The 18,283-nt window shown below is 40.4% G+C and overlaps 1 protein-coding gene across 2 annotated transcripts in view; it reads left to right on the top strand.

Annotated features, from left to right (window-relative positions):
• Positions 1-325: 325 nt before the first annotated feature.
• Positions 326-18,283, top strand: part of DSTN (destrin, actin depolymerizing factor) — a 51,196-nt gene continuing 33,238 nt past the window's right edge. Inside the window, exons 1-2 of one of the 2 annotated variants that reach the window (XM_085002871.1) lie at positions 326-426; positions 8,468-8,610. In XM_085002871.1, the coding sequence (XP_084858997.1) occupies positions 8,596-8,610 (15 nt within the window). In that variant the 5' untranslated portion in view covers positions 326-426; positions 8,468-8,595. 2 annotated transcript variants of the gene reach the window in all.

Raw genomic sequence — 18,283 nt, forward strand, 5'->3', positions numbered from 1 at the left:
GGGCGGGGTGCCACATGGCTCCGCCCCGGACCCTCGCCCGCAGGCGCCAGTCCAAGCTCCGCCTCCTCTTCCCTTGCAGTTGAAGGAGGGTCTCACCTCCGCCCCCACGGACACGAGATGATGAGGGGTACCTAGTCCTTCAGTCTCCAGAAGGTGAAGAAGATCCCGCCCGCCAGGCGTCTGAAGGGCCGCCGGGGCAGAGCGTTGCTAGGCCGGCCGGTTGCGTAGCAACGGTGGGCAGCGTGTGACGTGCGCAGCCGCGTTAGGGCCCGAGGCGCGCCCGCGCTCCCGCCCCCTGGTAGGCTCACGCCCCGCGTCGCCTCGCGGCTCGATACCTCGGACCAGCTGCTGTGAGGAGAACACTCGGTAGACTCGGCTCCGGCCGGCTCGGTCTCCCGCGCTTCTGCGACCGCCGAGGCGAACATGGTGAGCAGGCGGGAGCCCGAGACGTTGGCTGACGCGGCTGTGGCGCCGCGGGGGTCGGGACGGAGGGGGAAGGATCCGGGCTGGGCTGCAGCCTCCCGGGGGCAGGGTCTCGGGCTCCCACCGCCCGCGGACTTGCTGGGCCCCCGCGCCCCGGGGCGGCCCCCCGGCAAATGCGTCGCTCGGTGCCGCCGTGAGCGTCGCCTCGGCGGTGCCTTTCGCCCGGGCCTTGGTAGACTGGCCGGGGTCGAGCGCGCGCCACCGCCCCGCCGCCCCACAGCGACTTCGACCCGGGGCCTGACCTCCCGGGGTGGGGGCGTCGGAGTCCGGCGCGGGCCTGATTAGCGCCGGTTTCGTCGAAGCTGGGCGCGGAGGCGGTCATGACTCTTACGAGTTTCGACCGGTGAGGTTTTTGCACCTCGTTAAGGAAATGCTGGATTGAGCAACCCTGGGGGGCGGAATGATCATCTACGATCCTGACCCAGGCAAGATGAGGATCGGGGTGTGTGTGTGGGGGGGGCGGCCTCGCGGTCGCTTTGTTTGTCGCGTCTGGCAGTCAGCTTCCAGCAGCACTCTCGTCGTACTTGTCAAGCTAGGCAGTGGCTCTTTTAACCCCTGACTGTCCGGTTTCTCCACGTACGGTCAGAAATTTTCTTTAAACCGTAAACAGTTTTGCTCTGCCAAACCTTAGCGTGCAAGGTGTGGGCATGATGCTGGTGATGCTAATAAGAGTGAATGAAAAAGCTTTTTAAAGTCCATTAAATCATCCGAGTCACTAAAACGTGAACAGATGTTCCGTATATTCTAGGCGTTGGAGACTGCTTAATTTACGTATTTCCCCTTCCAAACTCACTCTAATTTGCTGTAAAACTGTTCTTAACTGGATGAACAAGTAGAACATTTTGTTATTTTCTTTAGTCTGCACACGTTGTTACCATTTTTGGTCAATGATTTGCAGGCAAAGGCTTACCACATTGCTAGAAATATTACACTGTTACTGCATCTATCTGCCTGAAAGCAGTTGGTACCAGTGTATCTGCATTAAAAATGTTATCACTGGAAAACAGTTTTGGTTTTCTTAAGAAATTGCACCTTTCATGGCTATGCAGATTGGCTCATTAGTGGAAGAAAAAGAAATTAGTTTTTCTAGTCTTCAGTGGTTTCTTGATGACTTGAGGATACGTAGCCGGAATGTATTTTTCAGTTTTTGATTTTTCCTTAATTTAATTCTGTAAGCTACATAGAGGATCAGCACTTTAAGACTTAAAATTTAAGATTATACTACTTTGTATTATTGCCTTACATTGAAAGACTTAATCTAAGGATTTGGGGTTCTCATATATTTAAAACCAGCCACGCTTATGAACGCTCATGAATCAGGTTGGAGCATGCCTTCTAATTTGATATAATTTTATTTTCTGTTTGAAAATAGGACAGAGTCTTTTTACTTTAAAGTTCAAGTTTAAAGCCTAATTTCCTTTTTCTACACATTAAAATAAAAAAGTCTTTTTTTTTAAATTTATGGTTTGGAAAGAGGAGAAATAAAAATTAAAAGAGTTCCTTCCCTGGCACAGTGGGTTAAGAATCCAACTTCAGCGGCTTGGGTGGCTGAGGAGGTGTGGGTTTGATACCCCACCTGGCACAGTGGGTTAAAGATCTGGCAGTTGCGTCTGTGGCTTGGATTCAGTCCCTTACCTGGGAACTTTCATATGCTGCAGGTGTGGCCATATGATTAAAAAAAAAATCAAGGTGGCTGGATTCCAAATTCATTTCAAACTTGACCTCCTTAGGGAGGCCAAGAAGACCTTACAGGTTATTCTTGTTTGTATGTTTGCAAGGAAAGAGAGTTCGGAATATAGACTGATCATTTAAAAAAGTTACTCTTGTAACTTTCTGGGCACAGCATCTCCCTTCAGTCCAGCTGGTGGGAAATATTGTAAAGAGTTCCCTTATTATCCCAGATTTTAGCACTTCACCTCTGTATTTGAAACTGTTTAGATCTGTTAGATGCTTGGTTCTAAATTTCGAAGTTGTTGTTTTTCCTCCTTTTTCCAACCACACCTGTGGCATATGGAAGTTGCTGGGCTAGGGGTTGTATCTGAGCTTCAGCTGCTGGCCCGCGCCACAGCCATGGGGGATCCGAGCTGCATCGGCATCTTACCATGCAGCTTGCGGGCAACACAGGATCCTTAACCCGTTGATCGAGGCCAAGGATGGAACCCGTATCCTCCAGGAGACTATGTTGGATTCTTAACAGGCCAAGCCACAATGGAAACTCGCCAAGTTTTTTTTTTTTAATTAAATTTTAACCGCTGATGGGTTTGTTTTACATGAAGGAAATCACTTTCTGGTACTCACCAAGTCTTCTAGAAGCACTTGGGAATAAGGCAGTTTCACACCAACTCAAACAATCACCCTGAGCCCCTTTTTTTTCCCCTGCCTGTGGCATGTGGAAGTTCCTAGGCTAGGCCGAAGTAGGGACCTGAACCACTTTCAAAGTCTCATTTTAGTGTCGTGTGTGTGTGTGTGTGTGTGGTTCCCCCCCCCCCCCCAGCTGCTGCCAAAGCAAGCCTCCTCTCCCCCATCTACACACTCCGAACAAAACTTTGGTGTTTGTGTGTACTGGGTGTTATAGCTTCCTCATTGAAAGATTATGTACCAGCCCACTTTTGAGTTCCTGGGCTTATCTGCTCAGGAGTCCTTCCTGTTGGGTATGGATTGAGATATCATGGGAGACTGGACTAGCTCCTCTTGTAACCAGTGTATATGCATGTGCAGTACAGTTACATGGCTGTCTGGGAAGTCTGAGTGTAGTCTTGACCCTGAAACAGTAAAGGTCTACAAGGTAATCTAACCCTTAACCTTACCCTAATCAGAACTCAGCTCTAACAAGCTGACCTATTGGCTTAGACTGAATTATGAATATATTCTACCACTTGATGATTAGCAAAAACACTTAAAACCATCTAGTGGAATAGGTTGGATATGTCTTCCTGTGCCTATTTAATGCAACAGAAAAGTCTGTAAAGGATCAATTGACTTGTGACCTCTTCTGACTCTACATCAGGTTTTCAAATAATTTAAAAATTAATTTTGAAACATTTTGAGCAGGAAGGTGCAAAGAATAACGGGTACCTTTGTACAAAAAAAAAAAAAAAGTGGAGTTCCCATCGTGGTTCAGTGGTTAACAATCCAACTAGGAACAGTGAGGTTGCGGGTTCGATCCCTGGCCTTGCTCATTGGGTTAAGGATCTGGCGTTGCCGTGAGCTGTGGTGTAGGTTGCAGAGGTGGCTCAGATCTGGCGTTGCTGTGGCTCTGGCATAGCTCCAATTAGACCCCTAGCCTGGGAACCTCCGTATGCCATGGGTGTGGCCCTAAAAGGACAAAAGACAAAAAAAAAAAAAAAAAAGAAAGAAAGGTCAACTTTTGGCCGTATTTCAGGTTTTTATGTTACCATTACAGCTAAACATGTGTCTTGGACATCCCATTCCCTTTCCTTCCCAGAAGTAACTACTCCTGTGTCAAAGACAAAGCGTAGTGGCCTATTAAGGGACTGATTTGCGCAAGCTTCTGCAATTAAGAAAACATTAAAGTGAGGAACATCTTAAAACAAAACAAAACAAAAAAACAAAACAAAACGTTGACCTGGGGCTGGTAAACTGAGGAGTCTTGAGGAAGCTTGGGATAGATGGGTCTTAATCACCCAGCAAGCACAGGCAGGATCCTTTTGTTACTCTGAACCCAGAATGATAGGGGTAGATTTATCTACCATCACTGCTTACCAGGAGCACAGAGCTCAGGTAAAGTTTGGCATAGTCACCTGAAACTAATATATTTCATTTTCACTGATATCTGTACTTTTAGCTATACATGTATGCATCTGTAATAATACATGTTGCCTTGTTGCATTTTTAGATTTTATATAAATGTTACCATGTTTCATGTATCCTTTTACAACTTAAAAAAAAAAGACTTTGTGAGAACTTTAATTTGCATCCGATCAGCTACTTTTAGGAGTCTGTTTCTCAATTTCTTTTCACTACTTGGCACTGTGAGCCTTTTAAAACCAATCTGATAGGTGTGAAATGGCTTCTCATTCTTTTAATTTGCATTTCTGATTAGCAGTAGTTGAGTTTCTTTTCATATGCTTATTGTAGCTTGTGTTTTTCATGCTTGTGATTTCCGTGAACCTGGCATTGTGTAAGTACTCCTCAATTCTTCATCTAAGCTCATTTGTGGAGCCATAAAGTAAATCCACCCTTAACACAAAATCAACAAGAGTCTGATTGTCAAAGCCAGAACAGCATAATGAGGACTAATATCCCTAGCCTCTGGTACCTACTTTTCTTTGCATGCCTCTCAAACTGTTAAGTAACAGAAGTTCAATATTACTAACTCTAGCCACCTGCTCTTTTGAGAACCTAGTAGTGGTAGAAATCAGTGATCCAGAATAGTGCTCCATATTTGACAAAGGCAAAGAGATTAACTTCCTCTTCTTTATTTTTTTTTGTTTAAAAAAATCTTTTTCAAAGTGAAAACAATTTCATTTTATTAAAATATAGTTGATTTTACAAGGTCGTGATAATTTCTGCTGTGCAACAGTGATTCAGTTATATGCACACGTTTCTTTTTCAGATTCTTTTCCCACATAGATTATCATAGAACATCGTATGAGATTGGACATGTTAAAGGTGGTATGGTCATAGACGATTATCACAGAATATTGGATAGAGTTCCCTGTGCCATACATCAGTTCGAATCATTCCACATACCACAGTATGCATATGCCAATCCCAAACCCCTAATCCACTTTTCCCCCAGCGCATCCTCTTTGATAATCATAAGTGTGTTTTCAGAGTCTGAGTCTCTTTCGGCTCAGCAAAAAGTTAATTTGTAGTCTTTTTTTTTTTTTCTTCTAAGTTTCCACATATAAGTGCTACCATGTTTGTCATTTCTCTGACTTAATTCAGTTAGTATGATACTAAGTCCATTGTGTTGTGGCGTATGATACTAAGTCCATTCATGTGGCAAATAATATCTCATTCCTTTTTTATGGCTGAGTAATATTCCACTGTATATATGCACCGCATCGTTATCTATTTCCTCTGTTGATATACATTTAAGTCGTTTCCATATTTTGGCCATTGTAAATAGTGCTGCAATGAACATTCGGGTGCATGTATCTTTTTGAATTATGGCTTTCTCCAGATAATATGCCCAGGAATGGGATTGCTGGATCATATGGTAGTTCTGTTTTTAGTTTTTTAAGGAACTTCCATACTGCCATCAATAGTGGTTGCACACAGTATACGTTCCTACTAACAGTATAAATTTCTCTACACCCTCTTCAACATTTATTTGTAGACTTTTTGATGATGGCCATTCTGACTGTTGAAAGATGATACCTTATTGTAATTGTGGTATGCATTTCTCTAATAATTACTGATGTTGAGCAACTTTTCATGTGTTTTTTTGGCCATCTGTATGTCTTCTTGGGAGACATGTCTGTTTAGATCTTCTGCCCATTTTTTGATTTTTTTTTTTTTTTTTTTTTTGGTCCTCAGGGCTGCACTTGAGGCATATGGAGGTTCCCAGGCTAGGTGTCTAATTGGACCTATAGCTGCCGGCCTATGCAGAAGCAATGCCAGACCTAAGCCTGATTGTGACCTACCCCACAACTCATGGCAATGCCAGATTCTTAACCCATTGAGTGAGGCCGGGGATTGAACCTGAAATCTCATAGTTCCTAGTTGGATTTGTTTCTGCTGCACCACAGTGGGAACTCCGACTGTTTGTTTTTTTCATAATAAGCTACATGAGCTGTTTATATATTCTGGAGATTAATCCCTTGTCAGCCACTTCATTTGCAAAGATTTTTTTCCCATTCTGCAGGTTGTCTTTTCGTTTTGTTTATGATTTCCTTTGCTGTGCAAAAACTTTTAAGTTTAATTAGGTCCCATTTGCTTATTTTTATTTTCACATTAGGAGATGGATCCAAAAAGATACTGCTGCAGTTTATGCCAGAGAGTGTTCTGCCTATGTTTTCTTCTAAGAGCTTTATAGTATCTGGTCTTAAATTTAGGTCTTTAATCCATTTTGAGTTTATTTTTGTGTATGGTGTTAGAGAGTATTCTAATTTCATTCTTTTACGTGTAGCTGTTCAGCTTTTGCAGCACCACTTACTGAGGAGACTCTTCTCCACTGTATATTCTTGACTCCTTTGTCATTGATTAGTTGACCATAGGTGTGTAGGTTTATTTCTGGACTTTCTATCCTGTTCCATTGATCTGTACTTCTGTTTTTGTGCCAACACCATACTTTTTTTTTTTTTTTTTTAGCACTGTACTGTTTTGATGACTGTAAATTCGTAATATAGTCTGAAGTCAAGGACCCTGATTCCTCCAGCTTTATTTTTCTTTCTCAGGATTGTTTTGGCTATTTGGGGTCTTTTGTGTTGTTCATACAAATTTAAAATATGTTTGTTGTAGTTCTGTGAAAAATGCCATTGGTTATTTGTTATGAATTGCATTGAATCTATAGATTGCTTTGAGTAGTACAGTCATTTGGATGATACTGATTTTTCCAGTCCAAGAACATGGTATTTCTTTCTGTTTGTGTCATTTTTGATTTCTGTCATCAGTGTTTACAGTTTTCGGAGAACTGGTCTCTTTTTGTCTCTTTAGGTAGGTTTATCCTGGATTTTTTTTTTTTTTTTTTTTGGTCGTCATTTTAGGGCCACACCCAAGGCATATAGAGGTTCCCAGGCTAGGGGTCGAATTGGAGCTGTAGCTGCTGGCCTACACCACAGCCACAACAACACTAGGTCCTAGCTGTGTCTGCAACCTACACAACCGCTCATGGCAATGCCAGATCCCTTAACCCACTGAGCGAGGCCAAGGATTGAACGTGTGTCCTCATGGATGCTAGATTTGTTTCTGCTGAGCCACACTGGGAACTCATGGATATTTTATTCTTTTTATTGTGATGGTAAATGGGATTAATGTAATTTGTCTTTCTCATCTTTGATTGTTAGTGTATAGAAATGTGAAAGATTTGTGTTTATTAATTTCTTATTTTGCAATTTTATTGAATTCATTGATGAGGTCTGGTAGTTTCCTGACAGCATCTTTAGGATTTTCTATGTAGAATATCATGTCATCTGCAGTTTTACTACTTTTCCAATTTTGATTCCTTTTATTTCTTTTGCTTCTTTGATGCCATGACTAGGACTTCCAAAACTATGTTGAATGATAGTGTTGAAGAGGACATCCTTGTTTTGTTGCTGATCTTGGCAGAAATTCTTTCATCTTTTCACCATTGAGAATGGTGTTAGCTATGGGTTTGTTATATATGGCCTTTGTTATGTTGAGATAGGATCCCTCTATGGCCACTTTCTGGACAATTTTTATCAGAAATGGGTGTTATATTTTGTCAAACTTTTTCTGCCTCTATTGATATGATTATGTGGTTTTTATTCTGCAATTTGTTAATGTGATGTATCTCACTGATTGATTTGCAGATATTGAAAAATCCTCACATCCCTGCTATAAACCCTACTTGGTCATGGTGTATGATCCTCAATGTGTTGTTGAATTCGATTTGCTAGTATTTTGTTGAGGATTTTTGCGTCTATAATCATCAGTGATATTGGCCTGTAATATTCTTTTTTTGGTGTTATCTTTTCCTGGTTTCGGTATCAGGGTGATGGTGGCCTTACAGAACAAGTTTGGGAGTGTTCCTTTGCATTTTTTGGGGAATAGTTTCAGAAGGATAGGTATTAACTTCTCTAAATGTTTGATAGAATTCACCTGTGAAGCCATCTGGTCCAGTACCTTTAATTTTTGGAATTTTTTTTTTTTAATCTTCTAATAAGCATTGCCTGTATTTTGTTTTATTTTTAAATCTATAATTGATTTACAGTGTTTGTCAATTTCTGCTGTAAAGCAGAGTAACCCAGTTATACATACATATATATACACACACACATTCTTTTTCACATATTATCTTTTTTTTTTTTTTTTTTTTTTTTTTGGTCTTTTTTAGGGCCACACCAGCCACATAGGGAAGTTTCCAGGCTAGAGTTGAATTGGAGCTACAGCTGCTGGCCTATGACACAGCAATATCAGATCTTAAACCCACTGAACAAGGCCAGGGTTTGAACCTGCGTCCTCATGGATCCTAGTCAGGTTCGTTACTGCTGAACCACAGTGGGAACTCCTAATCACATTTTCAGTTTCAGTACTTGTGATAGGTCTGTTCATTTTTTCTCTTTCTTCCTGGTTCAGTGTTGGAAGATTGTACCTTTCTAAAAATTTGTCCATTTTTCCTTGTCAATTTTATGGGAGCATAGTTGTGTGTGATAGTCTTTCTTGCTCCTTTGTATTTCTTTGATGTCCATTGTAACTCTTTCATTGCTAATTCTATTGATTTGAGTGGTCTCTCTTTTTCTTAATGAGTCTGGCTAAGCGTTTATTAATTTTGTTAATTTTTTCAAAGACCCAGCTTTTAGTTTCATTGATCTTTTCTATTGTTTATCTCTGTTTTATTTATTTCTGCTCTGATCTTTATGATTTCTTTACTTCTACTATGAGTTTTGTTTGTTCTTTCTCTAGTTGGTTTAGGTGTAAGGTTAGGTTGAGATTTTTCTTGTTTCCTTCAGTAGGCTTATATTGTTATACACTTCCCTCTTAGAACTTTTGCTTTTGCTGCATCCTATAGGTTTTGGATCATTGTATTTTCATTTGTCTCTAGGTATTTTTTTTTTTTTTTTTTTTTTTTTGCTTTCCTCTTTGACTTCTTAGTGATCCATTGGTTGCTTAGAAACATATTGTTTAGTCTCCACGTGTTGGTGGTTTTTTGCAGTTTCTTTTTTTCTTGTTGATTTCTAGTCTTACTGTTTTGTGATTGGAAAAGATGCTTGATATGACTTCAATTTTCTTAAATTTACTGAGGCTTAATTTGTGGCCCAGAATGTAATCGGTCCTGGAGACTGTTCCACGTGTGCTTGAGATGAATGTGTATTCTGCGGCTCTCAGATGTAATGCTCTACAAATATCATTTGGTCTTAATGTGTCATTTAAGACTTATGTTTCCTTATTGATTTCTGTCTGGATGATCTGCTGTGGGATGTTAAAGTACCCCACTCTTAATTGTGTTATTGTCAATTTCTCCTTTTATGTCTGTTAGCAGTTGCCTTATATGTTGAGGTACTCCTGTATTGGGTGTGTTTATGTTTACAATTGTTATATCTTCTTTTTGGATTGATCCTTTGATCATTATGTAATGTTCTTCTGTGTCTCTTGTATTGCCTTTATTTTAAAGTCTATTTTGTCTGATACGAGTATTGCTACTCCAGCTTTCTTTTGATCTCCATTTGCATGGAATATCTTTTTTCTTTCTCTCATGTTCAGTCTGTATGTGTCCCTAGAACCAAAGTTGGTCTCCTGTAGACAGCATGTACATGTGGGTCTTGTTTTTGTATCCATTCAGCCAGTCTTTGTCTTTGGTTGGAGCATTTAATACATTTACATTTAAGGTAATTATTGATAAGTATGTTGATACTGCCATTTTGTTAATTGTTGGATTTGTTTTTGTTGGTCTTTTTTTCTTCCTCTTTTATTCTCTTATGGTTTGGGAACTATATTTAGTGTTGTGTTTGGATTGCTTTTTCTTGTTTGTGTATCTATTGTAGATTTTTGGTTTGTGATTACCATGAGGTTTTGATATAGGAGTCTATATATATATATATATATATATAGACTTCTGCATTTGTATCCTCCTCTTCTCACAATTGCTGGCTTGGATATCATATTTGTGTATGGATGATTTCCTACCTTTACTGTCTTTGTCTTTACCAGCAACATTTCCTATTTGTAATTTTCATATTTCTAGTTGTGGCCTTTTCTTTTCCACCTAGAGAAGTTCCTTTAGTATTTGTGGTAAAGCTGGTTTGGTGGTGCTGAATTTTTTTTAGCTTTTGCATGTCTCTAAAGTTTTTGATTTCTCCGTCAAATCTGAATGAATGCCTTGCTGGGTAGAGTATTCTTGGTTGTAGGGTTTTTCATCGCTTTTAAGTATATTGTGCCATTCCCTTCTGGCCTGTAGAGTTTCTGCTGAAAAATCAGCTGATAACCTTACTGAGGTTCCTTTGTATGTTATTTGTTGCTTTCCCCTATCTGTTTTCAATATTTTCTCTTTGTGTTTCATTTTGGTCACTTTGAGTAATATATGTCTCCGGGTGTTTCTTCTTGGGTTTCTTCTATATGGTAGTCATTTGTGCTTCCTGGACTTGAGTGACTGATTTCTTTCCCATGTTAGGGAAGGTTTCAGCTGTTCGTCTCTTGAAATATTTTCTCCAACCCTTTCTCTGTTCTTCTGGCGTTCTGTATAATGTGAATGTTGGTGCAGGTAATGTTGTCTCAGCATTCTCTTAGACTGTCCTCCTTTAATTCTTTTTTCATTATTCTGTTCTGTGTCAGTGATTTCCACCAGTCTGCCTTCCATCTTGCTTATTTGTTCTTCTGCCTCCTGTAGTCTATTTATTCCTTCTAGTGAATTTTTCATTGTGGTTGTTGTGTTGTTCATCTCTGCTTGCTAGTTCTTTAAATCTTCTATTTCTTTGTTAAATGTTTCTTGTAATTTCTCTATCTTTGCCTCCAGTTTGTTTTCCTGAGATCTTGGATCATTCTTACTCTTAATTGCTCTAAAGTCTTTTTCACATAGGTTGCTTATCTCCAGTTCACTTAGCTGTTTTTCTGAGGTTTTGTCTTGTTCCTTCATCTGGAGTGTGATTCTCTACCTTTTCATTTTGCCTGGCTTTTTGCATTTGACATCTCTTTTCTGCTCGCTGCAGAGTTGTGTAGCCTTGTAGCCTTTCTTGCTTCTGGTGTCTGCCCCCTGGTGGGTGAATTTGATACAGGGGCTTGTGGCGGGCTTCCTGATGGGAGGAACTGGTGTCTACCCACTGGTGGCTAGAGCTGAGTCCTGTCCCTCTTGTGGGTGGAGCTTTGTCTTTGGGTGTGATTAGAGGCAGCTGTATGCCTGGAAAGACCTTAGGCAGTCTGTCTGCTGAGGAGTGGGGTTCTGTTCCCACCCGTTTATTTGGCCTGTGGTTTCTCTGCACTGGTGGGTTGGGCCAGGTTTTTCCAAATGGTGACCTCCAGGGGAGCTCGCACAGATGATTATTTCCTAGGACTTCTCCCTCCAGTGTTCTGCCCCTACAGTGAGCCACAGCTACCCCTGCTTTCCCAGGAGACTCTCCAATACCTGCATGTAGGACTGGCCCAGATTCTTATGGAGTCTCTTCTGTTTTCCCCAGACCCATGGAGCTCCTGTAGTCAATCCTTGTTGGCCTTATACATAAATGCTCTGGGGGGGGGAGGGGTTCCACTTCCCAGTGCCGGCCCCCAGGGCTGGGAAACCTGATGTGGGGTTTAGAATCCTCCTGCAATATCGTGATTTTCCACTCTGTGGATTGTCCCCCCCCAGCGGGTATGGGATTACTTACATCACAGAATTGCCCCTCCTGCTGTCTTGTTGTGGCTTCTTTGTCTTCTGGTGTAGGGTATCTTTCTTGGTAGCTTCTAGTCTATTTTGTTGATGGCTGTTCAGCAGTTAGTGTGATTTTGGTATTCTTGTGAGAGGAGGTGAGCTTGAATCCTACTATTTCACCATCTTGTCTGGAATCCTTCTAACATCCTCTGCTTTATAATTATCCTTTTCTTTCTTTCTCCTAGGCAGGTCATCTAGTCATAATGTTAAAAACAAACACATGGGGGGAGTTCCTATCATGGTGCAGTGGTTAACGAATCCGACTAGGAACCATGAGTTGCAGGTTTGATCCCTGGCCTCACTCAGTGGGTTAAGGATTCGGCATTGCCATGAGCTGTGGTTTGGGTCACAGATGTGGTTCGGATCCCATGTTGCTGTGGCTCTGGCATAGGCCGGTAGCTACAGCTCCGATTCGACCCCTAGCCTGGGAACCTCCATATGCCACGGGAGCGGCCCAAAAAAGCCGAAAAGACCAAAACAAACAAACAAACACATGGGATATATGGAAAAAAACCTTTCTGCTCATCTCTTAAAAAAAAGTAAAACAAACCCAATAGCCATAATCATTTTTCACAAACAGAATTGGTTTAAATCAAAATGGTGTTCATAGTATTCAAGAAGATTCTAAACATGTATGGGTTTTTTGTTTGTTTGTTTTGGGTCACACCTGCAGCATATGGAAGTTCCCAGGCTAGGGGTCTAATTGGAGCTGCAGCCGCCAGCCTACATCACAGCCACAGCAGCATGGGATCTGAGCCGTGTCTGTCACCTACACCAAAGCTCGTGGCAATGCCAGATCCTTAATCCACTGAGTGAGGCCAGGGATCAAACCTGCCTCCTCATGGATGCCAGTTGGGTTTGCCACTGCTGAACCAGGATGGGAACTCCTTTTATTTTATTTTATTTTATTTTATTTTATTTTATTTTCCCACTGTACAGCAAGGGGGTCAGGTTATCCTTAGATGTATACATTGCAGTTACAGTTTTTTCCCCCACCCTTTCTTCTGTTGCGACATGAGTATCTAGACATAGTTCTCAATGCTATTCAGCAGGATCTCCTTGTAAATCTATTCTAGGTTGTGTCTGATAAGCCCAAGCTCCTGATCCCTCCCACTCCCTCCCCCTCCCATCAGGCAACCACAAGTCTCTTCTCCAAGTCCATGATTTTCTTTTCTGAGGAGATGTTCATTTGTGCTGGATATTAGATTCCAGTTATAAGTGATATCATATGGTATTTGTCTTTCTCTTTCTGGCTCATTTCACTCAGTATGAGATTCTCTAGTTCCATCCATGTTGCTGCAAATGGCATGATGTCATCCTTTTTTATGGCTGAGTAGTATTCCATTGTGTATATATACCACATCTTCCGAATCCAGTCATCTGTCGATGGACATTTGGGTTGTTTCCACGTCCTGGCTATTGTGAATAGTGCTGCAATGAACATGCGGGTGCATGTGTCTCTTTTAAGTAGAGCTTTGTCCGGATAGATGCCCAAGAGTGGGATTGCAGGGTCATATGGAAGTTCTATGTATAGATTTCTAAGGTATCTCCAAACTGTTCTCCATAGTGGCTGTACCAGTTTACATTCCCACCAGCAGTGCAGGAGGGTTCCCTTTTCTCCACAGCCCCTCCAGCACTTGTTATTTGTGGATTTATTAATGATGGCCATTCTGACTGGTGTGAGGTGGTATCTCATGGTAGTTTTGATTTGCATTTCTCTTATAATCAGCGATGTTGAGCATTTTTTCATGTGTTTGTTGGCCATCTGTATATCTTCTTTGGAGAACAGTCTATTCAGGTCTTTTGCCCATTTTTTCATTGATTGATTGGTTTTTTTGCTGTTGAGTTGTATAAGTTGCTTATATATTCTAGAGATTAAGCCCTTGTCAGTTGCATCATTTGAAACTATTTTCTCCCATTCTGTAAGTTGTCTTTTTGTTTTCTTTTTGGTTTCCTTTGCTGTGCAAAAGCTTTTCAGTTTGATGAGGTCCCATGGGTTTATTTTTGCTCTAATTTCTATTGCTTTGGGAGACTGCCCTGAGAAAATATTCATGATGTTGATGTCAGAGAGTGTTTTGCCTATGTTTTCTTCTAAGAGTTTGATGGTGTCCTGTCGTATATTTAAGTCTTTCAGCCATTTGGAGTTTATTTTTGTGCATGGTGTGAGGGTGTGTTCTAGTTTCATTGCTTTGCATGCAGCTGTCCAGGTTTCCCAGCAATGCTTGCTGAATAGACTTTCCTTTTCCCATTTTATGTTCTTGCCTCCCTTGTCAAAGATTAATTGACCATAGGTGTCAGGGTTTATTTCCGGATTCTCTATTCTGTTCCATTGGTCTGTCTGTCTGTTTTGATACCAGTACCACACTGTTTTGATGACTGTGGCCTTGTAGTATTTCTTGAAGTCTGGGAGAGTTATGCCTCCTGCTTGGTTTTTGTTTCTCAGGATTGCTTTGGCGATTCTGGGTCTTTTGTGGTTCCATATAAATGTTTGGATTGTTTGTTCTAGTTCTGTGAAAAATGTCCCAAATAACCAAAATTATAAATGAAAAAGGAGAAATCACAACGGATACAGCAGAAATACAAAAAACCATAAGAGAATACTATGAACAACTGTATGGCAACAAGTTTGACAATCTGGAAGAAATGGACAATTTTCTAGAATCTTACAGCCTGCCAAAACTGAATCAAGCAGAAACAGACCAACTGAACAGACCGATCACTAGAAATGAAATTGAAGAGGTCGTAAAATCACTCCCTACAAATAAAAGTCCAGGACCAGATGGCTTCACAGGTGAATTCTATCAAACATATAAAGAGGAATTGGTGCCCATCCTCCTTAAACTCTTTCAAAAGGTTGAAGAAGAAGGAATACTCCCAAAGACATTCTATGAGGCCACCATCACCCTCATTCCAAAACCAGACAGAGATACCACCAAAAAAGAAAACTGTCGCCCAATATCATTGATGAATATAGATGCAAAAATTCTCAACAAAATCTTAGCCAACCGAATCCAACAACATATCAAAAAAATCATACACCATGACCAGGCTGGGTTCATCCCAGGTTCACAAGGATGGTTCAACATACGCAAATCAATCAGCATCACACACCACATTAACAAAAAAAAGGTCAAAATCATATGATCATCTCAATAGACGCAGAAAAAGCATTTGACAAAGTTCAACATCCATTCATGATCAAGACCCTCGCCAAAGTGGGTATAGAAGGAACATTCCTGAATATAATCAAAGCCATTTATGATAAACCCACAGCAAATATAATCCTCTATGGGGAAAAACTAAAAGCCTTCTCACTCAAATCTGGAATAAGACAGGGATGCCCACTCTCACCACTGCTCTTCAACATAGTTTTGGAAGTCCTAGCCACAGCAATTAGACAAACAAAAGAAATCAAAGGCATCCATATAGGAAGAGAAGAGATCAAACTGTCACTGTATGCAGATGACATGATACTATACATAGAAAACCCTAAGGACTCAACCCCCAAACTCCTTGAACTGATTAATAAATTCAGCAAAGTGGCAGGATATAAGATTAACATTCAGAAGTCAGTTGCATTTCTGTATACCAGCAATGAAACATTAGAAAAGGAATACAAAAATACGATACCTTTTAAAATTGTACCTCACAAAATCAAATACCTCGGAATACACCTGACCAAAGAGGTAAAGGACCTATATGCCAAGAACTATAAAACTTTAATCAAAGAAATCAAAGAAGATGTAAAGAAATGGAAAGATATTCCATGTTCCTGGATTGGAAAAATCAATATTGTGAAAATGGCCATACTACCCAAAGCAATCTACAGATTCAATGCAATCCCTATCAAATTATCCTTTTATTATGTTAATATAACATATCTTCTCAGTAATAATTGAGATTCTTTGAGCTGAGTACTACATTTGAAATTTGAAAAAATTTTGAAACACTTCAATAACTGTTGTTTTAACATATACATTATTTTTATCTGCAGAGTAGGGCTTTAGTCTGAATAACTAGGCGTAGTCTCTCTGCCATAGTCTGCTATCTATATACCTAAATCATGGAACATAGTAAATTAGAAGATAGTTAAGCATCTCGAGCTTCCTTCCCACATAGCACAATGTTCCTCTCTAGGTTGCCCGTAAAAGACATTCCCAGAGATTACTACCTAACACTCAGAAATATCTTAATCAGTATTTTTTTTCTGTCCCTGCCTCCTTCCCTTGATGTTAGAAATGTATTTTCATTTGGAATTGTCCTGCTTCTAAAACCTATCTCCTGTTCATTTTGCTTGAAATTTTACATTGGGAGAAATATGAAAAAATAAACATCAGATTGGTTCATGTCAGTCATGCTTTGACATACTTGTTACTTAATTCATCATAGAATTTTCTCTTCAAGGATCCCCATAGAGTTGAGTACATGGTCTAGAGTGACCCTTAACTAGTAGTTGACATTGACTGCTTATGTGCTATTTACCCTACTTGATGATTTGTTTGCGCTGTTGAAATTGACGAGTCAATTTATGGTAGACCTTTAAAAAGCAACTGATTTCAGTAAAGATGCAATCAGAATTCTTCAAATTCAGGAGTTCCTGTCATGGCGAAGCAGAAACGAATCTGACTAGGAACCATGAGGTTGTGGGTTTTATCCCTGGCCTCTCTCAGTGGGTCAAGGATCTGGTGTTGCTGTGGCTGTGGTGTAGGCCAGCAGCTACAGTTCCAATTAGACCCCTAGCCTGGGAACCTACATATGCTTCGAGCATGGCCCTAAAAAGCAAAAGCAAAAAAAAGCTTCAAATTCATATTTTCACCTGCAGTGTGAAAAGGCTGAGGTTTTGGCGCCCCCACCCCTTTTTTTTTTGACTGCCCCTTGGCATGCAGAATTCCTGGGCCAGGGATCAGACCTGAGCCATAGTCAAGGCTTAAGCCTCACCTGTGGCAACAATGGGTCCGTAACCTGTGTCCCAGTGCTCCCAAGAGGCTGCCAGTCCTATTGTGCCACACACAGCAGGAACTCCTTTTTCTGTTTAACATGACGAGGGAATTCTTACTCTGTTGCAACAAGGTATATATGAACACTTGAAAGATAGAAACTTCATTGCATACTATAGCAGAAACATGCATTTAAAACTAATTTATGTTTATGTTTGTGCTTTTGGATCACATCAAAGGAAGACTGTTTACTCCTTTCAGCAATTTTGCATTATTTTATAGGTTGTTTGTCCTTTTTGCCTTATTACAGAAAGAAAGGTGAATTTTCTACCCATGTTCTGTCTTGGTTTACTTTCAGAAGATTGCCAGCTTGTAATTAGTGTTTATTTTGAAATGGTTTTACATAGCACATTTTTGTTGGTAATTGTCATCTTTTTGTAGTAATGGAGCTAAAATTAAAGCATGGGCAAATACAGGTTAAACTTCAACTTACTGTAGAGCAGTCTTTTAAGGCAGTGTTGAAGCTCTGAAACTGAGGAATTCTCAAATCATGGAAGCCTTAAGAATGCTGTAAGTCACTTCTAGACCAATGTTACTGAATAGAAATGTGAGTTACATATGTATTATAAAAATTTCTGGGAGTTCCCTGATGGCTCAGTGTGGTTAAGGATCTGGTGTTTTCACTGCTGTGTCTCCGGTCACTGCTGTGGTGTGGGCTCAGTTCCTGGCTTGGGAACTTCCCATATGCCATGAGCATGGTAAAAAAAAAAAAAAAAAAAAAAAAAAAAAAAAGAGTAAAAATAAAAGCTGAAATTTGTTTAACCCAATATATCTGAAATATTATATCAACATTTAAAAAATTTGTTTTATTTTTTTATTACTCAGATGAATTTATCACATCTGTAGTTGTATAATGATCATCACAGTCCAGTTTCGCAGGATTTCCATTCCACAACCCAAGCAACATTTAATCAATATAAAAATGAGACATTTTACATTGTTTGCTCATCCAGATTGTTTGAAATCCAGTATATATTTTACACTCAGCACATCTCAAATTAAACACCCAATTTTCATTGGTATTTGGTCTGTATTTAGATATAAAGCTTGTAGTTGAAAAAGTAGATTCACATACCTAAGTTGCTTCAAGCGTACTTAGTTTTCCAGTGATGGAGTTAATAATCAATTTTATGGCTTCATCTGTGGTGTATGGAAGTTCCTGGGCCAGGGATTGAATCTGAGCTGCAGCTACGACCTACACCACAGCTGTGGCAATGCTGGATCCTTTAGCCCACTGCGCGGGGCTGGGGATTGAACCTGCATCTCCGCAGTGACCTGAGTAGTTAGATTTTTAACCCAGTGCCCCACAGTG

This window comes from Sus scrofa, chromosome 17, assembly GCF_054392235.1.
Source record: "Sus scrofa isolate SSC_HxYL_T2T_F1_AM1 chromosome 17, Sscrofa_HxYL_maternal_Yorkshire_Landrace_v2.0, whole genome shotgun sequence".
NCBI classification, from domain to species: Eukaryota; Metazoa; Chordata; class Mammalia; order Artiodactyla; family Suidae; genus Sus; species Sus scrofa.